General features: G+C 43.3%; 1 protein-coding gene across 2 annotated transcripts in view; it reads right to left on the reverse strand.

Annotated features, from left to right (window-relative positions):
• The window catches only part of LOC137418014 (uncharacterized), a 67,007-nt gene that overhangs the window by 27,146 nt on the left and 13,548 nt on the right, over positions 1-26,313 (reverse strand). Inside the window, exons 2-3 of one of the 2 annotated variants that reach the window (XM_078770743.1) lie at positions 23,254-23,438; positions 23,006-23,130 (exon numbers count right to left, since the gene is read on the reverse strand). In XM_078770743.1, the coding sequence (XP_078626869.1) occupies positions 23,006-23,130; positions 23,254-23,426 (298 nt within the window). In that variant the 5' untranslated portion in view covers positions 23,427-23,438. Of the gene's footprint in view, positions 1-23,005; positions 23,439-26,313 lie in introns of both variants that reach the window. The other variant, XM_068103986.2, reaches the window with a different exon arrangement.

Genomic DNA, 26,313 nt, shown 5'->3' on the forward strand with positions numbered 1-26,313 from the left:
TTTATCTCTTCCTGTTGTTTAACAACTTTTGAAACTAATTGTTGATGTTCCTTAAACTTTCTTTCTCTTTCTTCAGTATTCATTTTCTGTATTTATTTATTGAAAAATATCATTTAGTATCTCATCTTGTTTCACAACAATATATTTATATTTTCCAATCGTGTGTTTCATATAATTTTCAAATTCTTTTTTACTACATAACGTAGAGCAATTATCTCTCCAAAAATTATTTACATCTATTGAATTTAACTTAAATAAAATAAAAGTATTGGCATTGTTTCTTATTGAGCGTCGAGGGAGTTGAAAATATGATTGACTAAGATATATACAATTACAAGAAGAATGTCTCCCTCTTGTATAGTAGCTATCCATTACTGTTTGGTTTCTCTCATTAACACAATCATCAAAGATGACAAGGTTCTTTTTTGATTTATCTAAATCTTGAGGTGAAGGTATATCATCCGTATTATCACTGAGAATACAAGTTATGGGTTTCGATTTTGATTTCTGTGTATCACAAAATAATTGTATTATATCATCAATATTATAATCATTTAGTTTGTTTTGAAGTTTAAATAAACCGATAATGTCTTCCTTTTTAAGACCCGCATTAAAACCCTGTGAGAGTAGTTGATACTCGGGTTGAAAACTTGACTTTGTAAAAATTATTAAATTATCATAATCTAAAAAATTAGAACCAAGGAGCATCTTTAAAAGTAAACAGGTTTTTCCACATCCGCTTGAACCAACTATTAGACATCTCAATGAATTTGGAATGTTTTTATGGTTATTAAATTTTATCTTATTTTCCCAAACGGGTAAAAAATCATTCATTTATATATTTGGAAAACAAGTTATCCAACTTTTTTTGAGCTATTTGAGAAACTCTATATTTTATCCTGAGTTCGGGTTTAATTTCAAAATAATCCATTATTTTATTTATATAGTATCTTGTATTAACATTTCCATTAAAATTATTTTGAATAATAAATATCATTAAACCCTTATACATTTCCTCAATACAATTAGTCTCTTCCCTTGAAAGAAATGGTGTATTATCATCACAATACTTAACATTCATCTCTCTTATTAATCTTGTAAAGTAATTCATTTTTGGTTCTAATTTAAAAGAGTTATATATTTTTTTATATTTCTTATTATCATTAATTAAAATTAAATCACAGAAAATACATTGTTTATATGAATCCTCATCATTAAGCCCCACTCTATCACAAGCCGGACAATTCTCTAATTTATCATATGGAGAGTCTGGAAATTCTAAATATCCTTCAGAACTTATCATATTTATGTGGTAAATTTTTACTTAAACTAAACGCAAGTTTATTCATTAATAAATACAATGTTTCAAAGCACAAAAGACAAATTTCAATCAATCTCTACTTCGGTGGAAGATATAGAAAAATATGTCAAAGATGTTAAATTGAACAAAGATAAATATGGAAATTTTTGGGTAAAACCAGTTATGGAAAATAACATGAGCCCCTCTATTTCATTTAAAGGAAGAGCTCTAACTATACCTGGAAAGACATCCATTAAAGTAAATCTAACAAAAGTTTCTCCTCTACTCCTGGCAATTTATTCAAAGCTTGAAAAAGTGATTGACCACGATACTTTGAAAAAGAATGATAAGACCATTAATAATTCTAGAGGAGACATTTGTATTTTCTTTAATAATCCAAAGGGTGTAGATCTAAGTAAAATGAATGATGTTAATATTTCTGGTGAAATGTCATTTCGTTCTATGATAGTTAGAGATTATTTAAAGATAACTTTTGATATAAAAATTGTAGAGATTGAATCTGTTAATGAAAGAAAGTATATAGATATTGATGGGAATATTTTTCTTGCTAATTAAATATGAGTCAATACAGCAGTGAAGATTTTACTATTTCATTGAACTCAGACGATAGTGATGATAGTATTTCATTGAACTTGGACGATGGTGATGATAGTATTTCATTGAACACAGATGATAGTTATGATACTAATAGTTTGTGCTCAAATGATAGTTATGAGAGTAGCTTTATTGATGACTCTGAGTATGATTCTGAGTATTCATGTGATAGTTATGACTTAGATGATTCTGAGTGAAAAAGTGTTTTAGTTTAAGCACAGCGATATATATAAAACGGAGCTGTAAAGCTCAAAAGTGTTTTATTTTAAGCACAGTGATATATATAAAACACCACGTTTTCTCACGCTATAAATATGGTTTATTGTGATACTTGCGAGAAGGAAGTAAAATATTATAAACAACATATTCTCACCGCAAAACATACATACAACATTTTAAACAAACTTTCCCCTCTTCCACCTGAAACAAAACACTGTTCTACATGTAATAAAAATATCCTCAAGAAAGGCTTCAAAATACATCTTAAAACAAATCTACATTTATCAAATTTTATCACAACTAAAAACTCTGATGGAGCATTCAAAGGACATATTAAAATAAGAGTCTTTAACTTCAAACCTCCTGAACCAGAGTCTATAGTTGATGCTGTAGAAATAGTTAAACCTGCTGTTCAAACGTTGATTGAAAAAACACTAAAGGAAATGAAACCACTTAAATTTTATATGGGAGTAAAATTAGAAATGACAAAGGATGAAGGAGTTATAGATGCACCATACATGAGAACTGAGCCACACTTTATATCTTCATATCAAGATTTTAAAACATCAGGAGTCTATGATGAACTTATTAAACAAGAGCAAGATGTGGATAATTCAATCGTAGGAAGTGGATTCAATATAGGAAAAATTATTTACATAGACATTCATATTCTTAAATCAGATCCTCTAAAAGCTTCTTCTTACATTGATTTACCCAGTGTTATCAAAAATAGAAAAGCAGTTATCAATATCAAAAATAAAGACAATAAATGTTTTCTCTGGTCTATTTTAGCACACTTACATCCTCCACATTTTCATGATGAAAGAGTATCTCATTATAAAAAATATGAGAATACATTAAATACGAAAGATCTAAAGTTTCCGATGACTTTAAATGATATTCCTAAATTTGAAAAGATGAATAATTTATCAGTTAATGTTTATGGTCTAACAGAAACAAACAACATTCAGGTTTTAAAGCTTTCTGACAATTGTAAACAAACTCATATTAATCTTCTATATTTTAATTCAGACGAAAATTCACATTATACATACATCAAAGATATTGCTAAATTAATAAAACCACAAGTCTGTAAGAGAACAAATAAAATATATATTTGTTTGCGTTGTCTTAACTTCTTCAATTCACAAGAAAGATTAGATAAACATTCAAATTATTGTGGCGAACATAAATCAACGGTAATCAATATGCCTAAAGAAGGCTCAAAGATCACATTCAAAGATGAAAATAAAAAGATCAAACATCCATTTGTTATATATGCTGATTTTGAAAGTATTTTAGAAAAAATTGATACTGCTTCTCAAGATCCAAAAGAATCATACACAAATAAATATCAAAAACATACTCCTTGTGGTTTTTGTTATTATATCAAATCATCCGTTGGTGATAAATATAACAAGTTAGAGATGTATAGAGGCTCAAATACCCCAGAGGAGTTTGTGAAACGACTAGAAAAAGACTGTGTTCGATTAACCAAGATAATGAGAGAAACCAATAAACCAATGTCCTTAACAAGTAAAGAAAAAAGGGAATTTATAAAAAACAATGTCTGTCATATTTGTGAGGAGAAAATTGGTAAAGGTCTAAAGGTTAGAGACCATTGTCATCTCACTGGTAAATATAGAGGTCCGGCTCATCAAAGTTGTAATATTAATTATCAACTCCCCTCTTTCATTCCTGTCTTTCTTCATAACAACGCTCATTATGATACACATCTATTTATCAAGGAACTCTCAAAGACTTCTGGAAGTATCTCAGCAATTCCAAACACGGATCAGAAATACATTTCATTCACAAAAACAATTCACACATCTCCTATTACTCATATCAGATTTCTTGATACATTTAAATTCATGGCAAGTCCATTGGTTAACTTGGTTCAAAATCTAAAAGAGTTTCCATGTCTTTCAGAGTATTTTTTAGATAAAGATTTTCTAACACAAAAGGGAATTTACCCCTATGACTATATGGACTCATTTGAGAGATTCAATGAAACACAACTTCCTTCAAAAGAAAATTTCTATAACAAATTAAATAATAGTCATATATCTGATAAAGATTATGTACACGCACAAAATGTTTGGGAAAAATATAACATCAAGAATCTTGGCGAGTATCACGATTTGTATCTCAAAACTGATGTGCTTTTATTGGCCGATGTATTTGAAGCCTTTAGATCTGTTTGTCGCACTGGATATGGATTGGATCCTGCTCACTACTACACAGCACCTGGATTGGCCTGGAGTGCGATGTTGAAAATGACAAAACAAGATTTGGATTTGATAACCGATGTTGATATGCTTTTGATGATTGAAAAGGCAAAAAGAGGTGGAATTTCACAAGTCTGCTCGAGTAGATACGCAAAAGCAAATAACAAATATCTTCCAAATTATGATCCAACGAAAGAGAGTTCTTACTTGATGTACTATGACGCGAACAACCTGTATGGCTGGGCAATGTCTCAGGCTCTTCCTTATGGAAAACTTAGATGGGTAAAGGAAAAAGACTACAAAAACGTTTTACAAGATGTATGTATCTCTACACAAAAAGAATTGGATGAAGAAAAAGTTGGTTATTATTTTGAAATTGATTTAAAATATCCAGAGGAACTCCATAACCTACACAAAGATCTCCCATTTGCTTGTGAGAAAGAAAGTCCAAAGAAAGAATGGTTGAGTGATTATCAACGATCGTTTGATATAGGTGAATCAACAGAAAAATTACTTACTACATTATATAACAAGAAAAATTATGTTCTACACCAAAGAAATTTGCGACAATATTTATCAAAAGGTCTAAGAGTAGAGAAGATCCATAGGGTTCTAAAGTTCAATCAAAGTCATTGGTTAAAGGGGTACATTGATTTTAATACACAAAGAAGAACAGAGTCAAAAACAGATTTTGAGAAAGACTTTTATAAATTGATGAATAATGCGGTCTTTGGTAAGACTATGGAGAATGTGAGGAAAAGACAAAATATCAGACTATCAACATCTTGGGAACAAGCATCAAAATTAATTAATAGACCGAGTTTTACTCGAGCTGAGGTCTTTACTGAGAACTTTTGTGCGATCCATTTGATTAAAGAGAGTATTGAAATGAACAAACCTATTTATATTGGAACAACAATTCTTGATTTATCAAAGTCATTAATGTATGATTACTTTTATAATAACTTGAGGAAGAAATATCAAAATGATGTTAATCTACTTTATATGGATACAGATAGTTTTATTTTGAAAATTAATACCAACGATGTTTATTCAGACATGAAAAGAGACATTAATATCTATGACACGAGTAATTACAGTCCAGAGAGTGAGTTGTTCTCTTCTAAAAATAAAAAGGTGATTGGAAAGTTCAAGGATGAATTAGGAGGAAATGTTATGAGTGAATTTGTGGGATTGAGGTCAAAGGCTTATGCTTATAAATACATTGTGAATAACGTTGAAAAGACTGATAAGAAGTTAAAAGGTGTAAAGAAAAATGTTATTAAAGAAACAATAAACTTTAAGGATTATTATAACTGTTTAACAACAAAGAAAGAAGAGTTTAGAAAGATTAATGGAATAAGAAGTTATAAACATCAATTATATTCAGAAGAGATAAATAAGAAAGCATTGGGGGCTTTTGATGATAAGAGGTTTATTTTAGAAAATGGAATTGATAGTCTCCCTTATGGTTATATAAGTATATAAGTGATAAGATATATATATAAGTGATAAGATATATATAAGTGATAAGATATACATAAGTGATAAGATATATATAAGTGATAAGATATATATAAGTGATAAGTTAAAAAGGGGGGGGGGGTTGGGGATTTTAACGGGCTACCGCCGCCTTTTTTACTATTATATAAATGATAGAACCAAGTATCAACCAGACTAAAGAGTGGAGGTGTAATCAACCTTGGTATATAAATGGAAAACATAATGAATGTGAAAAATATCAAATAGGTATAATTGAAAAGGCAACTGGTAAAAAAATTCACAAAACAAATAAGAGAATTAATTTAAATACCGGTGAATTGGGTAAAAAAGATGGAAATATTTTTGAGTGGACGGAAAACTTTGATGGTTGTCAGGAAAATATATACTTTAATTTTAAAATGGTATGTGGCACTGGAGGTGCTCAGACAAGAACATTGAGGGAGGTTTATCATTTTATTTTATCTCAGTTAAAATATCTTGATAAAGAACCAAACTCAAACATATTTTTTGTTAATATATTAGATGGTGAAGAGAGTGGCAAGAGAATTAAATTATTTCCCACACATAAACAAATATTTGTAGGGTCGTTGTTTGAGTGGGTTATATTCACCAGATGATATTAAGAGTAAAAGGTTAAAAGGTCCATAAGGTCAGAAGGATCACAGGTGTTTAAGTGGTCTAATGAATAAGGATAGCATGTCAAAAGGTTAGAAGGTTCGTAAAGAACAGGGTGAGAGAAATAGAGGTCTTTAGGGGCAATGAGGGAGGGAAAGAATTAATATGGAAGTGAATGGGTCAAAGATTAATCTGCCAGATGATATGTAGAAGAAGGATGATAGGTCTATAAGAGAAAACAAATATTTGTAGTGTTTGAGTGGTCTAATGAACAACATTAAGGATAGGTACTACAGACAAAAGGTTCATAAAGATGAGGGTGGGAGAAATAGAGGTGTTTATGATTTTTGAAAAAGACAAGGGGGTAAATGACATTAGATAGGGATTTCCCATGTTAAACGGAGGTGTCCCAGAAGCAACATTATTACACTACTGACGCACCACCGCATAAGCTCCCAGGAACTTCGTTTCAAGCAAGTTATAAATGAAGTTAAATATTGTCATAAATAAAAATTCCGGATGTTAAGCACTATTGAAGCATGCTAACCTGAAGGTTCGTGGAAGTAACAAGAAGGCGATTTGTGTTCAACAGTGTTCAAGTATTTAATTCAAAATAAATAAAATAAACATTGTAAAATTCATCTTTAAAAAATCCTGGAATTTACTGACGTTGCACAGTGTCTATTACATCACTCAATCCAACACGTCACATTAGTTATTTGTGCCTGTTGTTTGTGTGCTTTATAATGTTATTATAAACAGCAACTCTCTGGTTTGGAATGATTTGCAATTTTGTTTGACTCCTAAGCAGTAGATAGAGTGAAAATATTGTTGCAGACTCGGGGTTTTGGGTTTGGGGTGCGTCACTAGTGGGACTTCTCGGACTCTCCCCGACCTCTGGACCCGCAGGTCACCGTGCCGTGGATAGGTTTGCGGCCTAACGGGAAGTTAAGCAACGACTGTCACCGATTGAGACCGCCAAACCTGGCAACACAATTTATCTCGGCAGGTGATCCTTCCATGGCATAAACAGGTAGGCAGCTTTTCCTCAGGTGCCCAGCGCGTTCAAACAGCAGCTATTGCTCTGGTGTTCCAGCTTTTCATCCGCATCCGCACTAAATATTCTATCCAATGTGATTCCCCCTGTGGGAAAGTTCGGCGGCACAACCATAACCTGCCATTTCATTTAAATGTTCACACTGACATTCGGCGGATTTCCTACGGGGAACCCGGACCCCGGACGTGTTCTCCACATCCCCTGCTCATGCTGTGGAACCTCCACAGATGTCACACACATACGCGCAGCTCCGTAACCTTCACCACGCCACTTCCCGCACCGTGGTACATCCGATACATCCCCAAATTGCCTCGTGGACCAGCGCACACAACGTACACACCCCGACCATCTCACGATCTCTCGCACACCATTTATTCACACGATCCACTCCACAGTCAATCTCACTCCATTCACACACATGGGTCACCCCATGACAGTTTACACACTACTTACATATGAGCCTTTCCGCAGAGATCCCGCAGCTGAATTTGCCATTTGTGCCGCGCACACTCAGCCGCACACCATTCCTTGGGAATTTTTTTTCTATCATCTGCATTCGGACGTTTTGCTGGCACGGACCGTTAAAGCCTAGGTCACACATAGGCGGATTTGTCGGCGACTACTGGCACTGAAAAAATCGCCACCACCCGCCGACAATCGTAATGAAACCGTAATGGACGGTCTTCTGTAGTCGTGGTTATCCTCCCCAGGTCGGCTGCAGTCGGCAAGAGCCGCAAAGGGGCCAAATATATATTTAAATGTTTAAAAACGGCGCGCTCAGTCGCAATCGAAAAAAATCCACCATGCTGTCGTGATGGAACCGCCATGCTGTCGTCGGTATCCATAATAAGACCATAAAGCGGCCGCAACCCAGTCACTCATAGTCTTCCGCAATCGCCCCACCAGCTAGCATGGCAGAGATGCGAATGCCATACGGCCTTCCTGCGGCATCTTCCCGACTACGGGCCGACACTGTTGCGGCTGCATATCGACGACAGAAGAACTGCCACGTCTCCCCTGCGGCTATGGGAGACTGACGACGACAGCAGTAGGACTAGTGGCGGCCGAGTTACGGCCATTGGCGACAGAGATACGACTGCCTGGCGACTGCATTACGACATACCACGATTCCATGGCAAGACAGGATGGTGTGAGGGTCTCCGTGGAGTGAGGTCCTGTGGTGCCGACAAGGATATGGCTTTATTGTTTGGACTTGGGACTTTTGGGAACCTTATTTTTGGGACTTTGGTCCTTTGGAAACTTTATTTATGGGACTTGGGACCAGTGGAAATAATTTGTTGGACTTTATTTCCATTCTCTCTCCCTGCAGAAAAGTTTGATTATTACATTACAATGATACATCTTTATTAACTTTCTTATTGTACATAAAACATCTTTATGCTTCATGTCATACATCATTGAAATGAATAAAGTGAAATGTAAAATATAGAAATAAAGATTTTAAAAGTTGTGTGAATCGTCTCCAATCACCGGCGGTCTTATTGCAGTCGTGCAGACGTCGGAGTAAACCGTCACCCGGCCCCAATGCAGTCGCCGCGAACCGCCATCGGTCGTAATCTAGCCGCCAGACTGTCGCCACGCTGCCGCCGTGCATCCGCAATGCAGTCGTCGTCGATCTTCAACAGTCGCCATCCCACTCGGGGCGTCGTCGCAATGCAGTCGCAATGTGGCCGCCTGCAGTCGCCATACTGCCGCCTGACCATATTTGACCGCCCGAAATCGCCAGTAGTCGCCGAAAAATCTTGATCGCTGGCAGTCCCCAAAATATCCGCCTATGTGTGACTGAGGCTTAACACACAGTGACAATATGCCTCGAAATCTGACCTCTTTGGACCGGTACGGATTACAAACCTGTTCTTTTTAATCTCCCGTGCACAGGACCAGAACATCCCAGCATTTAAAATATTTCCTGCTCGGTAACCTCACCCCTCCCCTTAGTCAAGGTAACGGTTAACCTCGACTGAGTCGGTACATGACCCGTACTCTCGCTCGTTCATGCACTCCACTCTGCACGCTCGTGGCACACACTCCGTTACACTCAGGCTCGGCACTCAAAAAATTCCGGGTTCTTTATTCCACCTCAGCTCGGCATGCACCCTTTCACATCATGCATTAACTCCAGCTTACACAGCCACACCTCATCGTGGTCCGTTTTGATCACTCACATCCTCTCCACCTGCAACTGCCATGCGTTATCCCGATCCCTACACATTGTTTCTACACATTCCATGATGTACTCCTCAACATTCTTTGTCCTCTCACTTGTCTCCAATCATTCTTCTTTGCTTTTATCCATTTCATTTTTCTATCTTTATTATTTTCCGCTTTCCCCTTTTAGTTCTTATTCTAAGATTACTTTAATGTCTTCCATTCTCTTTCATTTTCCATTATTTTGTCTCGATCATTCATCCCATTTCTTCTATCTTCTGTGTTAGGTCATCATGTCCCATTTTACATTCTTTCTTACTTGCCCTTATGAGCTGCCCTGAGATTCTGTATTTCTTCTGATTTGCTCGTAGTTCTTTTTTCCCCTGTTTAAGTCCATTCACCTCTTCTTTTACTCCATTTGTCTCCTCCATAATTCTAGCTTCACCTGCCCCCATCTCGTTCCGGACACCATCCACATGCTTCGTCACCTCTCCCCACACAGCCTCGAGCGTTGCGGCTATCTCATTGCCCATAGCCTTCATATCAGCCTTTACCTCTGCCTGCCCCACATGCATGTCATGCCTTATGTCAGCCACCTTGTCCATCCTCCATTTTCATCGTAATCTTTGCCATTAGTTGACGAATCCACAACATCACCTGGTCGCTGCCAGACTGCGATGGCAATGGCGAGCCACTATAACATGCCATTAGGGGCTGGTTGTGGGGAGGAGTCGTTCCCACCAACGGCCTGGGATGGCGCCATTCCCGAGGAGAATGCTATCCACCTCCGCTGAGCTAAGAACCTACACATAAAATCACACCTCTTTATTTTCATTCCCATTCTGCCATCCCTTTGTCTGTGTCTGTGAGTTGTGTAATTAGTCGTTGCAAATTTGTGTGTAATTAGTCGTTCTTTGTTCGCGCCTCATGTGCCTAGTGCGGCCTGGTGTCTCATGCGGCCTCCTCGTCTCGACTTGTGCCCCACCCCCTATATGTCGTTTTTCTTTCACCTCTGCTCCTGCTTTCTCAAATCCACGTTCTCACTTAGAGACTTTTCCCAGATTGTTTTTCATGGTTTTGTTTAAATATTATTTAAATATATTTAAACCGCAGCCGTGATGCTGACGCCGCCATCCCCACCCCCCAGAATTTCCATGTTTTAAACGTTTCCCAGTGTGTACCCTGGATAAGAATAGGTATGCCGTATCCCTGCATGTCGTAAGAGGCGACTAAGAGGGTTGGCGTCAGGAAGGGCATCCGGCCATAAAAAACATTGCCTCAAAAAGAGAACCATGACAATTACAAGTACATATGGGCAGGGTAAAGCCCGAAGTGGAGATCGGTTTCTGAGGTTTGGGACATGGAATGTAGGGACATTGACAGGGAGATCAGGAGAAGTGGTGGAAGTATTGGTCAGAAGAAGAGTAGACATATGTTGTGTGCAAGAGATGAGATGGAAGGGAAGTGGTGTGAGAATGGTGAAGGGTAGGCAGGGATAGAAATACAAGTTTGTGTGGCAAGGGTGCCTGGAGGGCGTGAATGGTGTTGGTGTCCTGTTTTCTGAGGAGTTTGTAGACAGTGTGGTGAGTGTGACTAGAGTGACTGATAGGTTGATGATGGTGAAAATGATGATTGGAAAGCTCTTGGTGAACGTCATCTCGGGATATGCTGGGCAGGTTGGTCGAAGCGATGAAGAGAAGGAGAAGTTCTGGTGTGCGATAGAGAAGCTGATGGAAAATGTGAAAGATGAGAAAGTTGTTGTGGTAGGAGGAGACCTAAATGGACATGTGGGAAGGAGTATGGATGGTTTTGATGGAGTTCATGGGGGTTACGGATATGGTGTGAGTAATGGAGTAGGTGAAAGGATTTTGGAGTTTGCTGATGGAGCTGATTTGTTGATTTGTAATACTCAGTTCCAGAAAGAGGATAATAAGCTTGTTACACACACGTCAGGTGGGTCGACGACAACCGTTGACTACCTGATGGTGCGTAGGCGAGATAGGGGGCACGTCCGGGACACAAAGGTGATCCCGGGGGAGGAGGCTGTTTCACAGCACCACTTGGTTGTCTGCGACGTAAGGGTGAAAGGTGCGAGGAGAGCTCGGCGGGTGAAGTACCAACCGAGAATGAAGGTGTGGAGGTTGAAAGAGGTGAAAGTGAGGGAGGCATTAAAAGAGAGGCTGAGTAGGGTCGAGGGTGATGTGGTTGAGCTTGAAAGTGGTTGGATGTCAATGAAAGCCAGACTGTTGGGAGCCGTTGGTGAGGTATGTGGATGGACAAAAGGACCACCGAGGCACTCGGAAACATGGTGGTGGGATGATGAAGTTGGAAAGAGGATTGACGAGAATAGGAAGAAGTTCAAGGAGTGGCAGAAGGCAAAGGGTACGGGAGCAGAAACAGCAGAGCATGAAAGTTATAAGGTAGCCAGGAAGGCTGCAAAGAAAGAGGTAGCAAAGGCGCAGGAGGCATGTAGGAAAATGTTCGGAGAACGCTTGGATTCGGAAGAGGGTCAGAAAGCAGTATTCAGGATTGCAAAGCAGATAGCGAAAGAGAGGTGTGATGTGATGGGGGTGAGTTGCTTGAAGGATGAAGTGGGACAAATCGTTGTCGACCCAGATGGAATTAAAGGAAGATGGAAAAGATACATGGAAATGCTGTTGAATACAGAGAATGAATGGGATGGCAACATAGAGAGTAACCCAGTTTTAGGACCGGCAGAGAAGATAACTGAGAAGGAAGTTGAGGAAGTGATAAAAGCAATGAAGGGTAGAAAAGCGGGAGGGCTGACGGGAGTTGTGGGAGATATGTTGAAGGCAGCAGGAAGTTGGGGTGTGAAGAGAATGACAGAGATCTGTAATCTGGTGGTGAAAGAAGGCCGCATTCCAGTGGATTGGGAACTGAGTACCCTCATCCCTCTATACAAGGGGAAAGGTGACCCTCTGGAGTGTGGCTCATACCGAGCAATAAAGTTATTGGAGCATGGAATGAAGGTATTGGAAAGGGTGTTGGAGAGGAGGATAAGGAAGAAAGTGAAGATCGACGAAATGCAGTTTGGATTCATGCCAGGAAGAGGAAGGAAAGACGCGCTTTTCATTGTGAGGCAGTTGCAGGAGAAGTCCATGGAGAAGAGGAAGAAGTTGTTTCTTGGGTTTGTTGATCTGGAGAAAGCATTCGATCAGGTTCCACGCAAAGTATTGACATGGGCATTGAGGAAGTTAGGAGTGGAGGAATGGTTGATCAGAGTGGTGATGGCAATGTACAAAAGAGCGTGCACAGCTGTAAGGACGAAGGACGGGAACAGTGGTGAGTTTGAGGTGAAGGTGGGAGTGCGTCAGGGGTCGGTACTAAGTCCACTACTATTTGTAGCTGTGATGGAGGTGCTGGCTCAGAACGTAAAGGAGGGTTTACCATGGGAGTTGTTGTATGCAGATGATCTGGTGTCGATTGCGGAAAGTATGGATAGACTGAAGGAAAAGATGAACACGTGGAAGGAATGTATGGAGATAAAAGGTCTGAAGGTGAATATCGGAAAGACGAAGGTGATGGCAAGTGGTAAAGCATGTGGTGAGGTGGAAAGAACTGGGAAGTGGCCCTGTGCTGTGTGTAGGAAGGGTGTCGGAGTGAACTCCATTCAGTGTACAATGTGCGCTGAGTGGGTTCATCAAAAATGTAGTTGTCTGAGAGGGTCATTAACCAGTGTGGCAGCTACATTCAAATGTAAGGTGTGCACAGAGGGAGCTGCAGATGGCGGAAATGTTGAGTTGGATCTTGGAGACGGCGTGAATCTGGAAGGTGTGAAAACATTTTGCTACCTCGGAGACATGCTGAATGGAGAAGGTGGATCAGACTCAGCAACGGTTGCTCGAGTGAGATGTGCATGGAAGAAATTTCGGGAACTGAGTGGCGTGCTGACAAGGAGGGGAGTGTCGTTGAAGCTGAAGGGAAAGGTGTATGCTGCATGTGTGAGAAGTGTTATGATTTATGGGAGCGAGACATGGGTAATGAATGTAGAGCAGCAACGAAGGTTGGAAAGGGTGGAAATGCGAATGGTTCAACGGATGTGCAGAGTATCGTTGAGAGAGAGGAAGACAAATGATGAATTGCGAAAGATGATGGGAATAGAGCCTGTGATTGATGCTGTGAAGAGGAACAGGTTGAGATGGTTTGGTCATGTGTTGAGGAAGGATGAAAGTGACTGGTTGAGAAGAGTGATGGAAATGAATGTAGAAGGAAGTAGAAGACGGGGAAGACTGAGAAAGACTTGGCTAAAGATGGTGGAAGAAGAAATGCGGGCAAGGGGGTTAAACAAGGAGAGATGCAGAAAATAGGGCAAAATGGAGAAGATTGTCATGGGGACCGCAAGGCTAACCCCCGCTCTAGCAGGGAAAATGGCCTTTAAAATGCATGTTGTTGTTGTTGTGGGGAGGAGGGGGGGAGGGTAAGTGGAGGGTTGGGTCCTCGATCGCTTTCGGCACCTCTACTGCTGCCCCTCATGGTCCTTCTCACACAATGTTACATTCATAAACAGCTTCCTGGGCCATTAGCTCCTCCATATCCTCCTCAAGTTAGCCCACCAGGTCCTGCTCACCTTGGCTTGACATACCTGTATAATTATTTGAAGCAGAATTTCACCCGACACTCCTTATAATTTTTGGGGTGCCGCTGATGGCGTCCCAGATTCGGTTCTCACTCCTGACTTCAATTGTTCTGGACGCAGGGTTCTTGCTCTTTTACAAACGTGTTTCCTTTTGGTGCCAAACGGTTTGGCGGTGCCAAATGCAGTACGCACTCTCAATGCACATCCATAAATATTGTTATGGATCTCGGTTTCGGCACTCCCCTTACCGAGGGGGGTTTAATCCCCTCGTCTATCACACTGGCCGTCCGAGTCCTGGAGCTATGACGTCACATCCGGTCAGCGCTGAATAGGGTAGTAGGCCAATTATTCCTATGACCTAAGTACCAGCGCCTTCCGGTAAGCTAGGAAATGAGCCCCACCCAAGCCGCGGCTGTAGCCACAACTCAACGCCGAGCAAAGCGAGCCACGACTCAGGCCGTTAACAAAAGACTAAACCCGACTATAGCAGTTGGCCAAATCGCGCCACAGGTACTCAATCGGAAAAGGAGTAAAGCGATTGGGGGGAAGAAGAAACCAAAGTAAAGGAATACCAGATATTTATTAATTATGCACACGAAATGAAGAAGAAACGAAAGGTAAGACTGTACAGGAAGAGGAAGAAGCAGATACACAGGGCAAGCCTTAAAACAGTCTTATATTATAACCCCGGACAAACAAACAGACTTACATGACAGGGAATGGCAGGAAGGAATGGCTGGAAGGAAAAGAAGGTCCCGGCAGACGGTAGGGCGTTGAGGTCCGGCTCCAGGAGTGGATTCGCGTCGTGGCGGGAAACCCTGGCAGGCAGCGAGCACGTATCGTGGAGCGCGAGCGGACGTTGCATATATATAAGGAGAGCCCAGTCCCCGTTCTCGTGGCGGCATGTGTATAGAAGGTACATGGGGATTCGACCGGATACCCTTCCGCATGCTCGCGACGAAGGTGGCGGCTGGAATTGCTCCGCAATCCGCCCCACAAGTGTAAAGTGGGTCCCGGCCTCGTGGACTTGAAGGCCCGAGAGGGAAAAGGGTTGAACCCCCCTCTGTACGTCGACGGGCTCGAGACCCGCAACAAATTGGTGTCCGGGAGTGGGATATTTGGACCTAGAGTGCACTTGACGTGCTCGAAATTATGAGTGGACAAAATTTAGTTTTTAAAATCAAACTAAATTCGTACAATGGCTGGCCAAGGCGACCAAATGCCGGTGGGAATAATAAATTGGGAAAAACTAATGGCCCAGGACCAGCAGGAAGAGTTGGTATTGGAGGAAATTGTTGAGGGTGCGGCAGTAGGGGAAGAAAATGGCAGCGCCTCGCACGTGGCGGCAGAAGCCGAGCCCACAGTGCCAATGGATATGGGCCTTTTTATGGTGCAACTCAGAGCATATATGGGTGAAGAAATGAATAGAATGAAGGAAAAATTGGATACCCAGGAGGGACAAATCAAGAAGAGACATGAAGGAAATGAAGGATGGGTTGGAAAACAAAATGGATACCCAGAGGGACGAAACCAGGTGCGATAGGCAAAGGATGAGGGCAGCGTCAAAGAGGGATATGAAAAGGCAGAGGAGGAGATAGGGCGTAAGATGAGCGAGGAGGTCACGGTGGTACGTGAAGGGGTGAAGCGATACGAGGAGCGCGTTGGGGGGCGAGTTAAAGCGGGGCACAGCCAAATTGACTGGGGCTATGGGAGTAGTGATGCGGGGTGTGGAGGAGCTGACAATCGTCGAATTGGGAAAGAAAATTTTGGGGGCGCCGGCGAAGGTCGAGTTGGAAAAGGAAATTCTAGGGGCGCCGACGATTGTCGTGTTAGAAGAAGAAACAATTGGGGTTGAAGAGACGGGTGAGACAGAGAAGGAGTCACGGAAAGAAGAGATGGAATCCGCGCAAAGTTCGTGTTTGCACCGTGATGCTGTGCTTGGTAACCCCATTAAAAGTTTGCAGGTGCTGGCGGAGAAGCAGGGGAAGGAGAGCCCCGAGGTGAGTGGCGCTAATGGCGGGAATGTGTTTGGCGTGAACGGGTGCTCGGCGAGCTTGGGAGAGAGGCGAGACCCGGGCGTTCGCGAAGGGCCCATTGTGCGGTGTGAGAGGGAGAGCGTACAGGAGTGCGTGGAGTGAGAGGATGGTACGGAGTGTGAGAGAGAGTGCGTACTGGAGTGCGAGGAGTGGGAGTGCGCACCAGAGTGTGAGCGAGAATGCACACCGGAGTGTGTAACGGAAGAGTGTGCACCGGAGTGTGTGATGGCCAAGTGTGTAGAAGAAAAGTGTGCACTGGAGTATGCGATGGCCGAGTGTGTGAAAGAAGAGTGCACACCGGAGTGTGTGTGGGAAGAGTGTGCACCGGAGTGTGTGTGGGAAGTGTGCACTGGAGTGTGTGATAGCGGAGTGTGTGAGGGGCGCATGTGCGCCTGGGTGTACGAGTGCGGAGTGGGTCGCGAGTGGTGAGGACGCGGCTCAAGCATCGACACCGACCGGGGTAGCGCTTAGTGGGACGGGTGGCATACGCGAGCCCCCAGTGAGTTGCGTGCCGCAGGGACCTGAGGGGATCGGTGCTGCATCGGTCTCACAAGGACCGGTGTGCACGGTTCGTGCCTCCGGCCCCCGTACCGTATGGTTGGCGCTGTATGGTGGCAAGGGCGGTTGGCCGGGATCGAGGGGTGGTTTACAGTTTCGGAGCCACGCACCTTATTGGGTGAGGTGCTCGGATGATGGCCGGTTGGGTCATCGTGCGTGGGACCGCGAGGCCCCGTGCAGGGATGGAGCCCGGCACTTGGGCCCATCAATCCCTCCCCCCTCGGCTCGTCAATGCCGGATGGACACCATATACAGGCGACCAACCACCGGCATGGAATGCTCGGCCCTTCGAGGCCGAGCCGTGACAACGTACCTCCACATGGAGGGGTTCGTAGTTTAGAGGAATGTGAGTATTGCACCCCACGTGGGGGGGGGCGGTACTGACCATTCCTCACACGGGGGGGGGGGCATGAGCATTAGTTTAGGGGGATGGCAGTATTAGGCACATGGAGGGGCCAGCAATGGTTGCCTCCATGGGGCACCGAAGCTAGCCGAGGGAGGGCTAGGATAATGATAGGGATTTAGAGTGACTTTAGGGGCAATAATTAAGTAGTGACACCTGAACTGTAGAGGGGACATAGAGAGTTTAGGTGGTTGTTAAAGAAAAGGGTGTGCATAGTGTAAAGGGCTGACGAGGGAAGCACGAGTTTTAGGGGAAATTAATTAGGTAGATGATGCTGTGTGTTTGAGGAATTGTGAGTGAGAATAAACAGAGTTGTGTAGTAGTGTGGATGGAATTGTGTTGAGGTGTAAGAATAAGATGTGTGTGCAAGATAAAAGGTGTGGAACGCTTGGTCTAGAATGCATGGTGCGAAGGATTGAATGGTGGGGGGGGAGGGGAGTGGAACCCATTTGCGAAAGCCCGGGGGGGGTAGTGTAAAGCCAGGTAGAGGGCAGAGGTAAATTGCATGGATATTGACACCTGTGGTGCAGGTAGTAGAAAGTAGTGTTTTGTAGGGTGCAGTAGACTGAGGAATGGCTGGGCGTGTGGCTTAATTAGTGCGTGTGTTTATTGGGGCACTCCGTCACTGGTAGCTTGTCGGCCAGGTAAGGCCGCAGGTAGGCTCTGGGAGCCGGTTAGGATAGTGTGTGAGTGGGGCCCGAGGATCCAAGGGAAGGACCCGGGTTACCCGATGCCGAGGTGGGCATATAGGGGGTAAGTGCCAGGGAGGGCCTTCCCCGGTTAGAGTAGTCGTGAGGAGCAGGCAAGCTTGGGAGGCGGCTTCAGTGGCGGAGGTGCGCAGGTAGGTAGACCTGCTGGTAGAGCCACACGACCCAGCCCCAAAATTGTGCGAGGGCACAGCGAGAAAGTTTGTGGGGTGAGACCCAAATTCCGAGGGCACCACAGTATGGGCAGTGGAAATTCGGGTTCTTCGAACCACATAGTTTAAAGAGGCCGATTGGCAGGGTACGACCCCGGGTAGTTTAAATGAGTAATGTTATTAGTGTAGTTAGGATGAGATATCCCTTCGCACCATCCACAGCCAGTCACCGAGGAGGACGAGCTTCACACCAGAGCTCTGTAAGCTGTTTGGAAGTAAGACGCTTCATGACGTAAGTGAGACATTGCTTTGTTCCATCCCTTCCTTCCTGGGAGGGATTTGGAGACGAATTTGGTATAGAGGGAGATATGGGAGACAAGACGTAGAGACGAATTGTAAATACAAGGGGGGCTAGGGTAGTGTAGCCAACGGTGGGGGTTACGGATGGTTAGGGACGAGCTTGCTCCGCTCGCTCTTCCACGTCCCTCGCACCGCACCAGGTATGGTGGTGCCAGGTCACCTTGTTTTGCGTGTGCTACCGCATGCCTTTCCCTTTGCTTGTTGTGCCTTGTCTTCCCTCCCCGCCCCAGGACCATTTTGGAGGCCGAACTGTGCAGCATCCACTCTGCCATGTTACACCTGTGCGGCCGACCTGTGCAGCACTTTTCTGCCAAACCCACCTTGCTGCACCTTTGCTGCACTTATGGACCACAGGCTCGCACCTCTGCTGTGCAGCATCTTGCTGCAAATCATCTTGCACCTTCGGACCACTGTTAGAGTGGCACTGACGCCACGCAGTTGGACCACGTGAGAGTGGCCCTGCTTGGCAATGGAAAATAAAAGGAAATTGTGGGCTATTGTGTGCCAAGTGCGAAGACATGAAGATTTAGATGGCCCTGATGCTTCATATGGCCTGTATACCGGTCAGGGCCAGCCGGTTTTGTTAGCCGCACACGGAAGATGCAAGATGCAAAATGCAAGCAGCAAGTGCCATATCAAGTGCTCGATTTTCTTTCCTCCAATTCTTTCATTAAATCCAGGTCCTGGGTCGTAGTATTGTAAATATATGTGCATGTAAACATAAGAATGTTGCCCACCGGCTATGTGTTTAATTTGAAAATTCTGAAAATACCCAGATAGTTGTGGGTGTGAGTCTGTTAGAGTAGCTGCTCAACACATTAGGGGGGACATATCTAGTGTTAAAAATGTCGCACACATGGGTCAGAATAAATGCTAGGGGGATTACACCTATGTGTCACATGTAAAAGTAATGGTAAATTTGCATGCCAGGCTCTACCGGTCGTTCCACTGTTGGGGTCGACTCGGGACGAGTCTGGGGAGAGAGGTGGGTAGTGTTGCAGTTTTGCGAATAAAGGATGACCCCCTCGTAGGTAGTTGCACCACAACATGTAGCCTCGCTTTCATTCAGTTATTTCATATTAAATGTAAGCATAGTCTCCTTTCCTGTGTTAGTATACGTTGAGCAGGCCAGTAAGTGTAGGCCTCAATTGGGCTGGAATGCCATGTGCTTTGCCCAGAACAAGCCTAGAAGGCCCAAGGGAGGAGCTGCAGGGGAGTGGCCGGTAAGCGGCAGGCAGCCAATGAACGCTCAAGGGGAGTGGCTAACAACGGCAGCCGGGGGAGGGGCTTGGAACATTCGGGTAAGACTCTGGGGAGGGGCTATGAGACCCTGCCCCAGGCCCCCAAACTCTCTCTTCCCCCAGCTCTCTCTGCCCTCAGCTCTCTCTGTGAACGGTCTCTCTTGATCGCTGCCCCCGAACGATCTCCTCCGTGCTAAGCTCCCTCGGTCATAGAGAGGTGTGTCGAAAGAGAAAGCACGAACTCTCCCTGCCCTGCGCTCGGCTGCCTGTTTACAGCACTTGCGAGGACGATCTCTCCCGGGGCCACAGACGCCAACGATCTCCTTGCCTGAACTCCCTGCACATGCCGCGAACATCCCAGGGACACGCCGAACGAGCTGATCGGGGTGAACAGCACCAACGACCGTGCTTGGAGTGAGTCGTCCTTCTTCATCCTTTTCCCCGCGTGAGTGAGTGGGCGCTAGTCCGGGGATTAACAACGATACGTTTCTGCTCTGTGTCTCTTTGCCCTGATAATTTGTATAAATTGTATAATAAACCTGTGTTCTTTCGCATCCATTTGACCGTTCACGTCATTTCCCACCATTGGCTTCGCACTGTATGAATAAAACCGCTCAATCGGGTTCAATAAGAATTAACGGCACACGAGTCACGTGACACGCAAACCACTCGGGCGTATCAGACCAGCGTGACCCGTGCGAGGTCCAGCACCCGTCTTCATGGCAGCGTGTGTATAGAAGGTACGTGGGGATTTGACCCGATACCCTTCCGCACGCTCGCTACGGGGGTGGTGGCTGGAATTGCTCCGCAATCCACCCCACGAGTGTAAAGTGGGTCGTGGACTCGAAGGCCCGAGGGGGAAAAGGGTTGAACCCACCTCTGTATGTCGACGGGCTCGAGGTCCGCAACAAATTGGTTTCCGCAACAAAGAACTGAGCTGTTTATTTGAGATATAATTACAAACAGATTCTGCATATCATCGATTTAGCATTCTCCAACACTCGTCAGCAGTGGTTGCTTGAAAGGTGAAACAAACGATGTTCCTCACTCGAGCCAACACATTGTTACCATTTGAAAATACAGAGTCGAGCCTCGTGTAAGAGCTAACACATAAGACACAAAACATAAACAGAAACACATAAAACATACAATAGAGGGAGTGGGAGACAAGAGGGGGAGAGACAGGGAAGCACAACAACAGAAGAGCAGGAAATCGGGAGATCTGTGTAAGGGAGAGGGGGGTGGCAAACGGTATAAAACAAATGGACACTATTTGGACTTTCAGTTAAGAAAAATGGAATTTGAAAAAGTGGATTTTGGGTTATTTAACGTGGTAGAAAAGATCATCGTTTTGGATGGGGGAGGCTGAGATATGTTGGATAAGAGAAGATAAGAGATGTTGGATAAGAGAAGATAAGAGATGTTGGATAAGAGAAGATAAGAGATGTTGGATAAGAGAAGAGAAGAGATGTTGGATAAGAGAAGATAAGAGATCTTGGATAAGAGAAGACAAGAGATGGTGGATAAGAGCGGGTGGATAAGAGAAGATAAGAGATGGTGGGTAAGAGAAGATAAGAGATGGTGGATAAGAGAAGATAAGAGATGTTGGATAAGAGAAGATAAGAGATCTTGGATAAGAGAAGACAAGAGATGGTGGATAAGAGCGGGTGGATAAGAGAAGATAAGAGATGGTGGGTAAGAGAAGATAAGAGATGGTGGATAAGAGAAGATAAGAGATGGTGGAAAAGAGAAGATAAGAGATGGTGGAAAAGAGAAGATAAGAGATGGTGAATGAGAAGATAAGAGATGGTGGATGAGAAGATAAGAGATGTTGGATGAGAGAAGACAAGAGATGCTGGATAAGAGAAGATCAGAGATGGTGGATAAGAGAACATAAGAGATGGTGAATAAGAGAAGATCAGAGATGTTGGATAACAGAAGATCAGAGATGGTGGACAAGAGAAAATCAGAGATGGTGGTCAAGAGAAAATCAGAGATGGTGGATAAGAGAAGATCAGAGATGGTGGATAAGAGAAGATAAGAGATGGTGGAAAAGAGAAGATAAGAGATGTTGGATAAGAGAAGATAAGACATGGTGGATAAGAGAAGATAAGAGATGGTGAATAAGAGAAGATAAGAGATTTTACCCAATACTGCACATAGATGGTCGATCTCCAAACTGCAGTTCCTGAAATTTAGTTAATCACAACTCAAAACTTGATTTAGGTTTAAATAAACATTGCAAAATTTAATAATAATTTTTTCTTTAGAAGACCAAATTGTTTTTCGAAAAAAGCAATTTCCACATTTTGTTTGTTTTATTAACGAGTGGGTTGGAGTTTGTTGTCAAACGAAAGTTTTTTTTTAACGTTCACATTGTTCAACAAAATATTTCTAAGATATAAAGAATTATACGATGAATTTCATTGTTTAAACAAGGATAAGAGATGGTGGGGCACATCATATTAGATGTGGGGGATCCCTGGGTCACTCCTGGGATATTGATTGGATGTCTCCGTGCAATGGACCTGTTCAAGAGAACTATCCAGGGAAATACAACAACAACAACAACAACAACAACAACAACAACAATAATGTTGAACCCAATCAAGGTGAAAGAGAGGTACTAAAACTACAAGAGCAAAGCATGGCACGCCATCGCAAATCCCTACGCTTCACACCAAAAGCAAAGTTGAAAGATGGCAACACATTCCACCAGGAAAGACCCAAAATCAAATTGAGGGTTTCCTTTCCATTTTGACCGGTGATGTTAAATCCTGGGACATGAAGCAGAAGTCAACGAAAAAGGTTGATATTTCATGTGTCCCCCAATGCTGATTGCATGTACAAGGTTACATTAAAAAAATGTTTAAAATGTGCCTCAAATTACATTTTTTGCTGCACCCTGAAACCTCGATTGTTTTATAATGCCGTGAAAAACGAGTTCGAACATACAAAACATAATCTTAGCCAAGTTTGGTCACAATCCCATCAGCAGTTGTGGAGAAGAAGTTGCAAGTGAAGGAGAAGAAGAGGTTGATGACGCGCCATCCCATAAGCTCCCCAGAAATATGTTCCAGGTGAGCTCAAATTTACCTTGTACCCTCCATCAAAAATACATTCATATTAGACAATACAAAACTGCACCAAAATAGATTATACAAGTTAAAAGAAAAAAACAAACAATGGTGGAACATCAAGATATTTGATGACATGCGATGTCATATTCAAAAGTCACATACCAGACATGGGTCTTGATCCATCATCCTGAGAGTGGAGGCTGCTGACATCACTGAACCCGATTCCAGAGAAACCAGAAACGTTGTCCCGTTGCACATTTTGGGATCTGAAAATCTTTTCACAGAAACTGGAAAGTTCCAGAATAACATTCTCCAAGTTGACGAAAATACTTCCCAAAAGAGAAGAACCCACAATCAGGACATCTTGTGGCTTCGAAAAAGAATTCACAAATTTACAGAAGTCAGCATACATTGCAAATTGTAATTTATCTTTGGAGAGAGATAGGAGTTCGGTCCGCAATGCATCCGACTCGGTACAAGCTCGAATAACCTTCTGATCCTCAATTCCAAGCTTATCAATCACTGCTTGTGCTGTTTCTGCTCTCAGGCCTTGGGACTTGAGCCATTCCAAGAAGCTCTCCATTTCACCGATGACCTGCCAAGGATACAATGCTTATGTTAGTCACAGAAAAGTTACACATGTTATTTTCTTTCCTCTGTTTGGAATTTTTTGTGAGTTATTATCTTATCCAATTTGATCACGTATCCAGTGAAACAGTAAACATATCCAGCTTGATCACCACATTTAGACTCATAGTCTACCTAAGAAACAGCCACACTCACCTTTGAGCTGTGAAGCATGGTCACAACTAAATGATTGACCAGAACGTTATCCTGATGTGCCCATAATAATGGCGTAAGCTGCATCGGCCGCTCTATTTCCATGTATTTGTGACCAAAAATCTCTGTCTTCAAAGACCTGAGTAGCACATGGATGCTATCCTAGTTTGAAGGTGATGTGTTAGTATAATTTATGCATACGACATCATCATCATGTCGCAATTGTCGCGTTCAGGGTCAGAGTTGGTTCTCTTTTTTAATACACATACATATAAAACCTGTTTTTATTTTCCTCTCACTGCAATTGTCTCACACACATGCACCAAGGAGTCTCCACTTTGCTGGAAGTTGAACTTTTCAGGTTCAACACGCATAATCCTGTCATCTCAGAAACTTAGTTATATGTAGCTGTCTGCAGCAATGGTTTAAATAAAATATAATAAGAATTATAATAACTTTACTTGGTTTCTTAGTCAAGACCTCACAAGATTGGGGAGATCTCATGAGATCTTGACGACGACAGCACAGATTTTCGAAGCTGTACACGTTCTCCACGTTTTCGAAGTTAAGTCATTGTTCACAATTGTATTTTGTCGAAACTGTATTTATCTTTCAGTGTGTGAAGCTATAGTGTGTCCCAAGGAGGTTTCTCGGTGTTAATCTTTCATAAATTAATCGTTTCTGTTTGCCGTGCATGTGCGGCCTTGCCTCAGGCTTCCCTGGTCCACCGTCAAAGTTTGTTCCATCCTTCGCTGTTTGTGCTAGGTTCTTAGATTTTTCCCTTCTCCCACAAACTTCGTCGAACATCCACTCTTTATCTAACGTTTTAATCCCCCCGCCCCCTCCCCAAAAAAACAACAAAAACAGAAAAAACCAACAACAACATTTATTTCCCATTCTCCACGTGTGAAGTTATCCCATCGTGTGCTTCATTCCACGTGCGCTGTCTCGCCCACCCCCATTATCTCCTTGCCTTCCACCTTTTCCCCTGTTCACGTGACTCGTGGTTGTCCCTCTAGGCTCCCTCTCCCCGTTGGTATTTTTGTGAATGTAAGACTGTTCTTCACGGTTTTGTTTAAATATTGTCGTGCAACCACGTTAATTAATATCTGGCGATCGCGGATGCCGATCATGAAGGCTTTAACTCTGAGGCAGAAGCTCAATAGCAGATTCCAAAATCTAAAACCCCAACGTGCGCGGAATGGAGGGAAGCAGCGCAAGTCCCCGCAGCCTTAACTATCAAATCAATCACCCGGTAAACTGCGTTCAGGTATTATATACAAAAAAATAATATAAGGGTTTATTGAATAACAGGCAGGGACAGGAAAATGTGACGATAAACCCAAGGTAACTAAATTGGGATCCCATACACACCAGATATCAAACACGAGACGAGAGAGATGAATTAAAGAAAGAAACACGTCTTGTAAAATGTACACGCGGAGCTCGGCTTAGCTTGTCTTGTCGTCTTCCTTGACTGCTGTCCAACACACAGCTCCATTCGGCCCCGTCCGCACACGACGAGGTCCTTCACTCCAAGTCCCTCAAGGCCTCGCTCCAAGCGCCAGGTGTCCCACGCAGGCCATCGGCTCCACACGAGGTCGACCGGACACAAAGTCTTGCCGCGTCTCAAACCCAACTGCTCAAAATGGTCTCGGGCTCTGCACTGCACTGCCAGGAATCCAACTGCTCGGGATCAACTGCGCTGAACTGCGAACTGCCAGGAATCCAACTGCTCTGGACCATCTGCCAACTCTGCCCGTGCGCACCTCAAACGAACTGCCTGGCGTTCTCTTAACTCAACTCGTGCTGAACTCGACTGTCAGGATCACAACTCAAAATGAACTCCTGATCAGATCTGCACTCCTCACTCTGGTCTCGAAATGGCGTCCGGCCCTCGTTAATATCTCTCGCCGGTGACGACACCATTGGCGCACTGCTCTGCCAATCAGAGCCTCCACCGACTCGCCCCTGTGCACGCCCACTGGTCACTCCAACTCTCGTCCCCTACTCCATGGTCCTTGTGTTATAGCACGTGCTAAGCGAGGTGGGTAGGCCTCTCGGAGGTGAAAATGGTGGCGGCCAATTGTGGCAGTGTTGTAGCCTGATTTCTTCCTAAGTCATGTCAGGGAGGAAGGCGTCATTTAGTGTTGTACTAAAGGTCCTAACTTCTTAAACTAAACTAACTTCAACTAATGTTTAAGTGGTGTGCAGTGCCAAAATGGACAAAGGTTTGACTACCAGGTGAGACATACAAGGGCTCTACTCATTATTCCCTACACTACTTAACACACGAATCTCCTGGTAGATTCACAATCATATATCTTAGCCGACAAAACGCCTACACATGACTTATTACAGGTAGATTCCCTATCGCGACAGTCGAAGCATGTTACCTACTCATCTACTCTGCTCTACATATTGCTCTACTAAATTCGTAACACAGTCCACCTCCCACTCCCCCCCCCCCCCCCCCCCCGGAACCATAGCTCCTGCAATGTTCACTGCAGGTGCTACCATTCCAGCCTTAACACTTACTGTCACACACTTAATTAACCTATGAAATAAATCAGGAAGGGCTGTGGGAAGTGAGTTTGACTACCTACCTACACTTCCTTAACAACTAAACCCCTTAACAGCCATGCAATCAAATATGTACATTGATTTCGATCCGTTGTTCCTATGGAGGG

The sequence above is a fragment of the Myxine glutinosa genome, chromosome 1, assembly GCF_964187855.1.
Source record: "Myxine glutinosa chromosome 1, kmMyxGlut1.1, whole genome shotgun sequence".
In the NCBI taxonomy this organism is placed as follows: Eukaryota; Metazoa; Chordata; class Myxini; order Myxiniformes; family Myxinidae; genus Myxine; species Myxine glutinosa.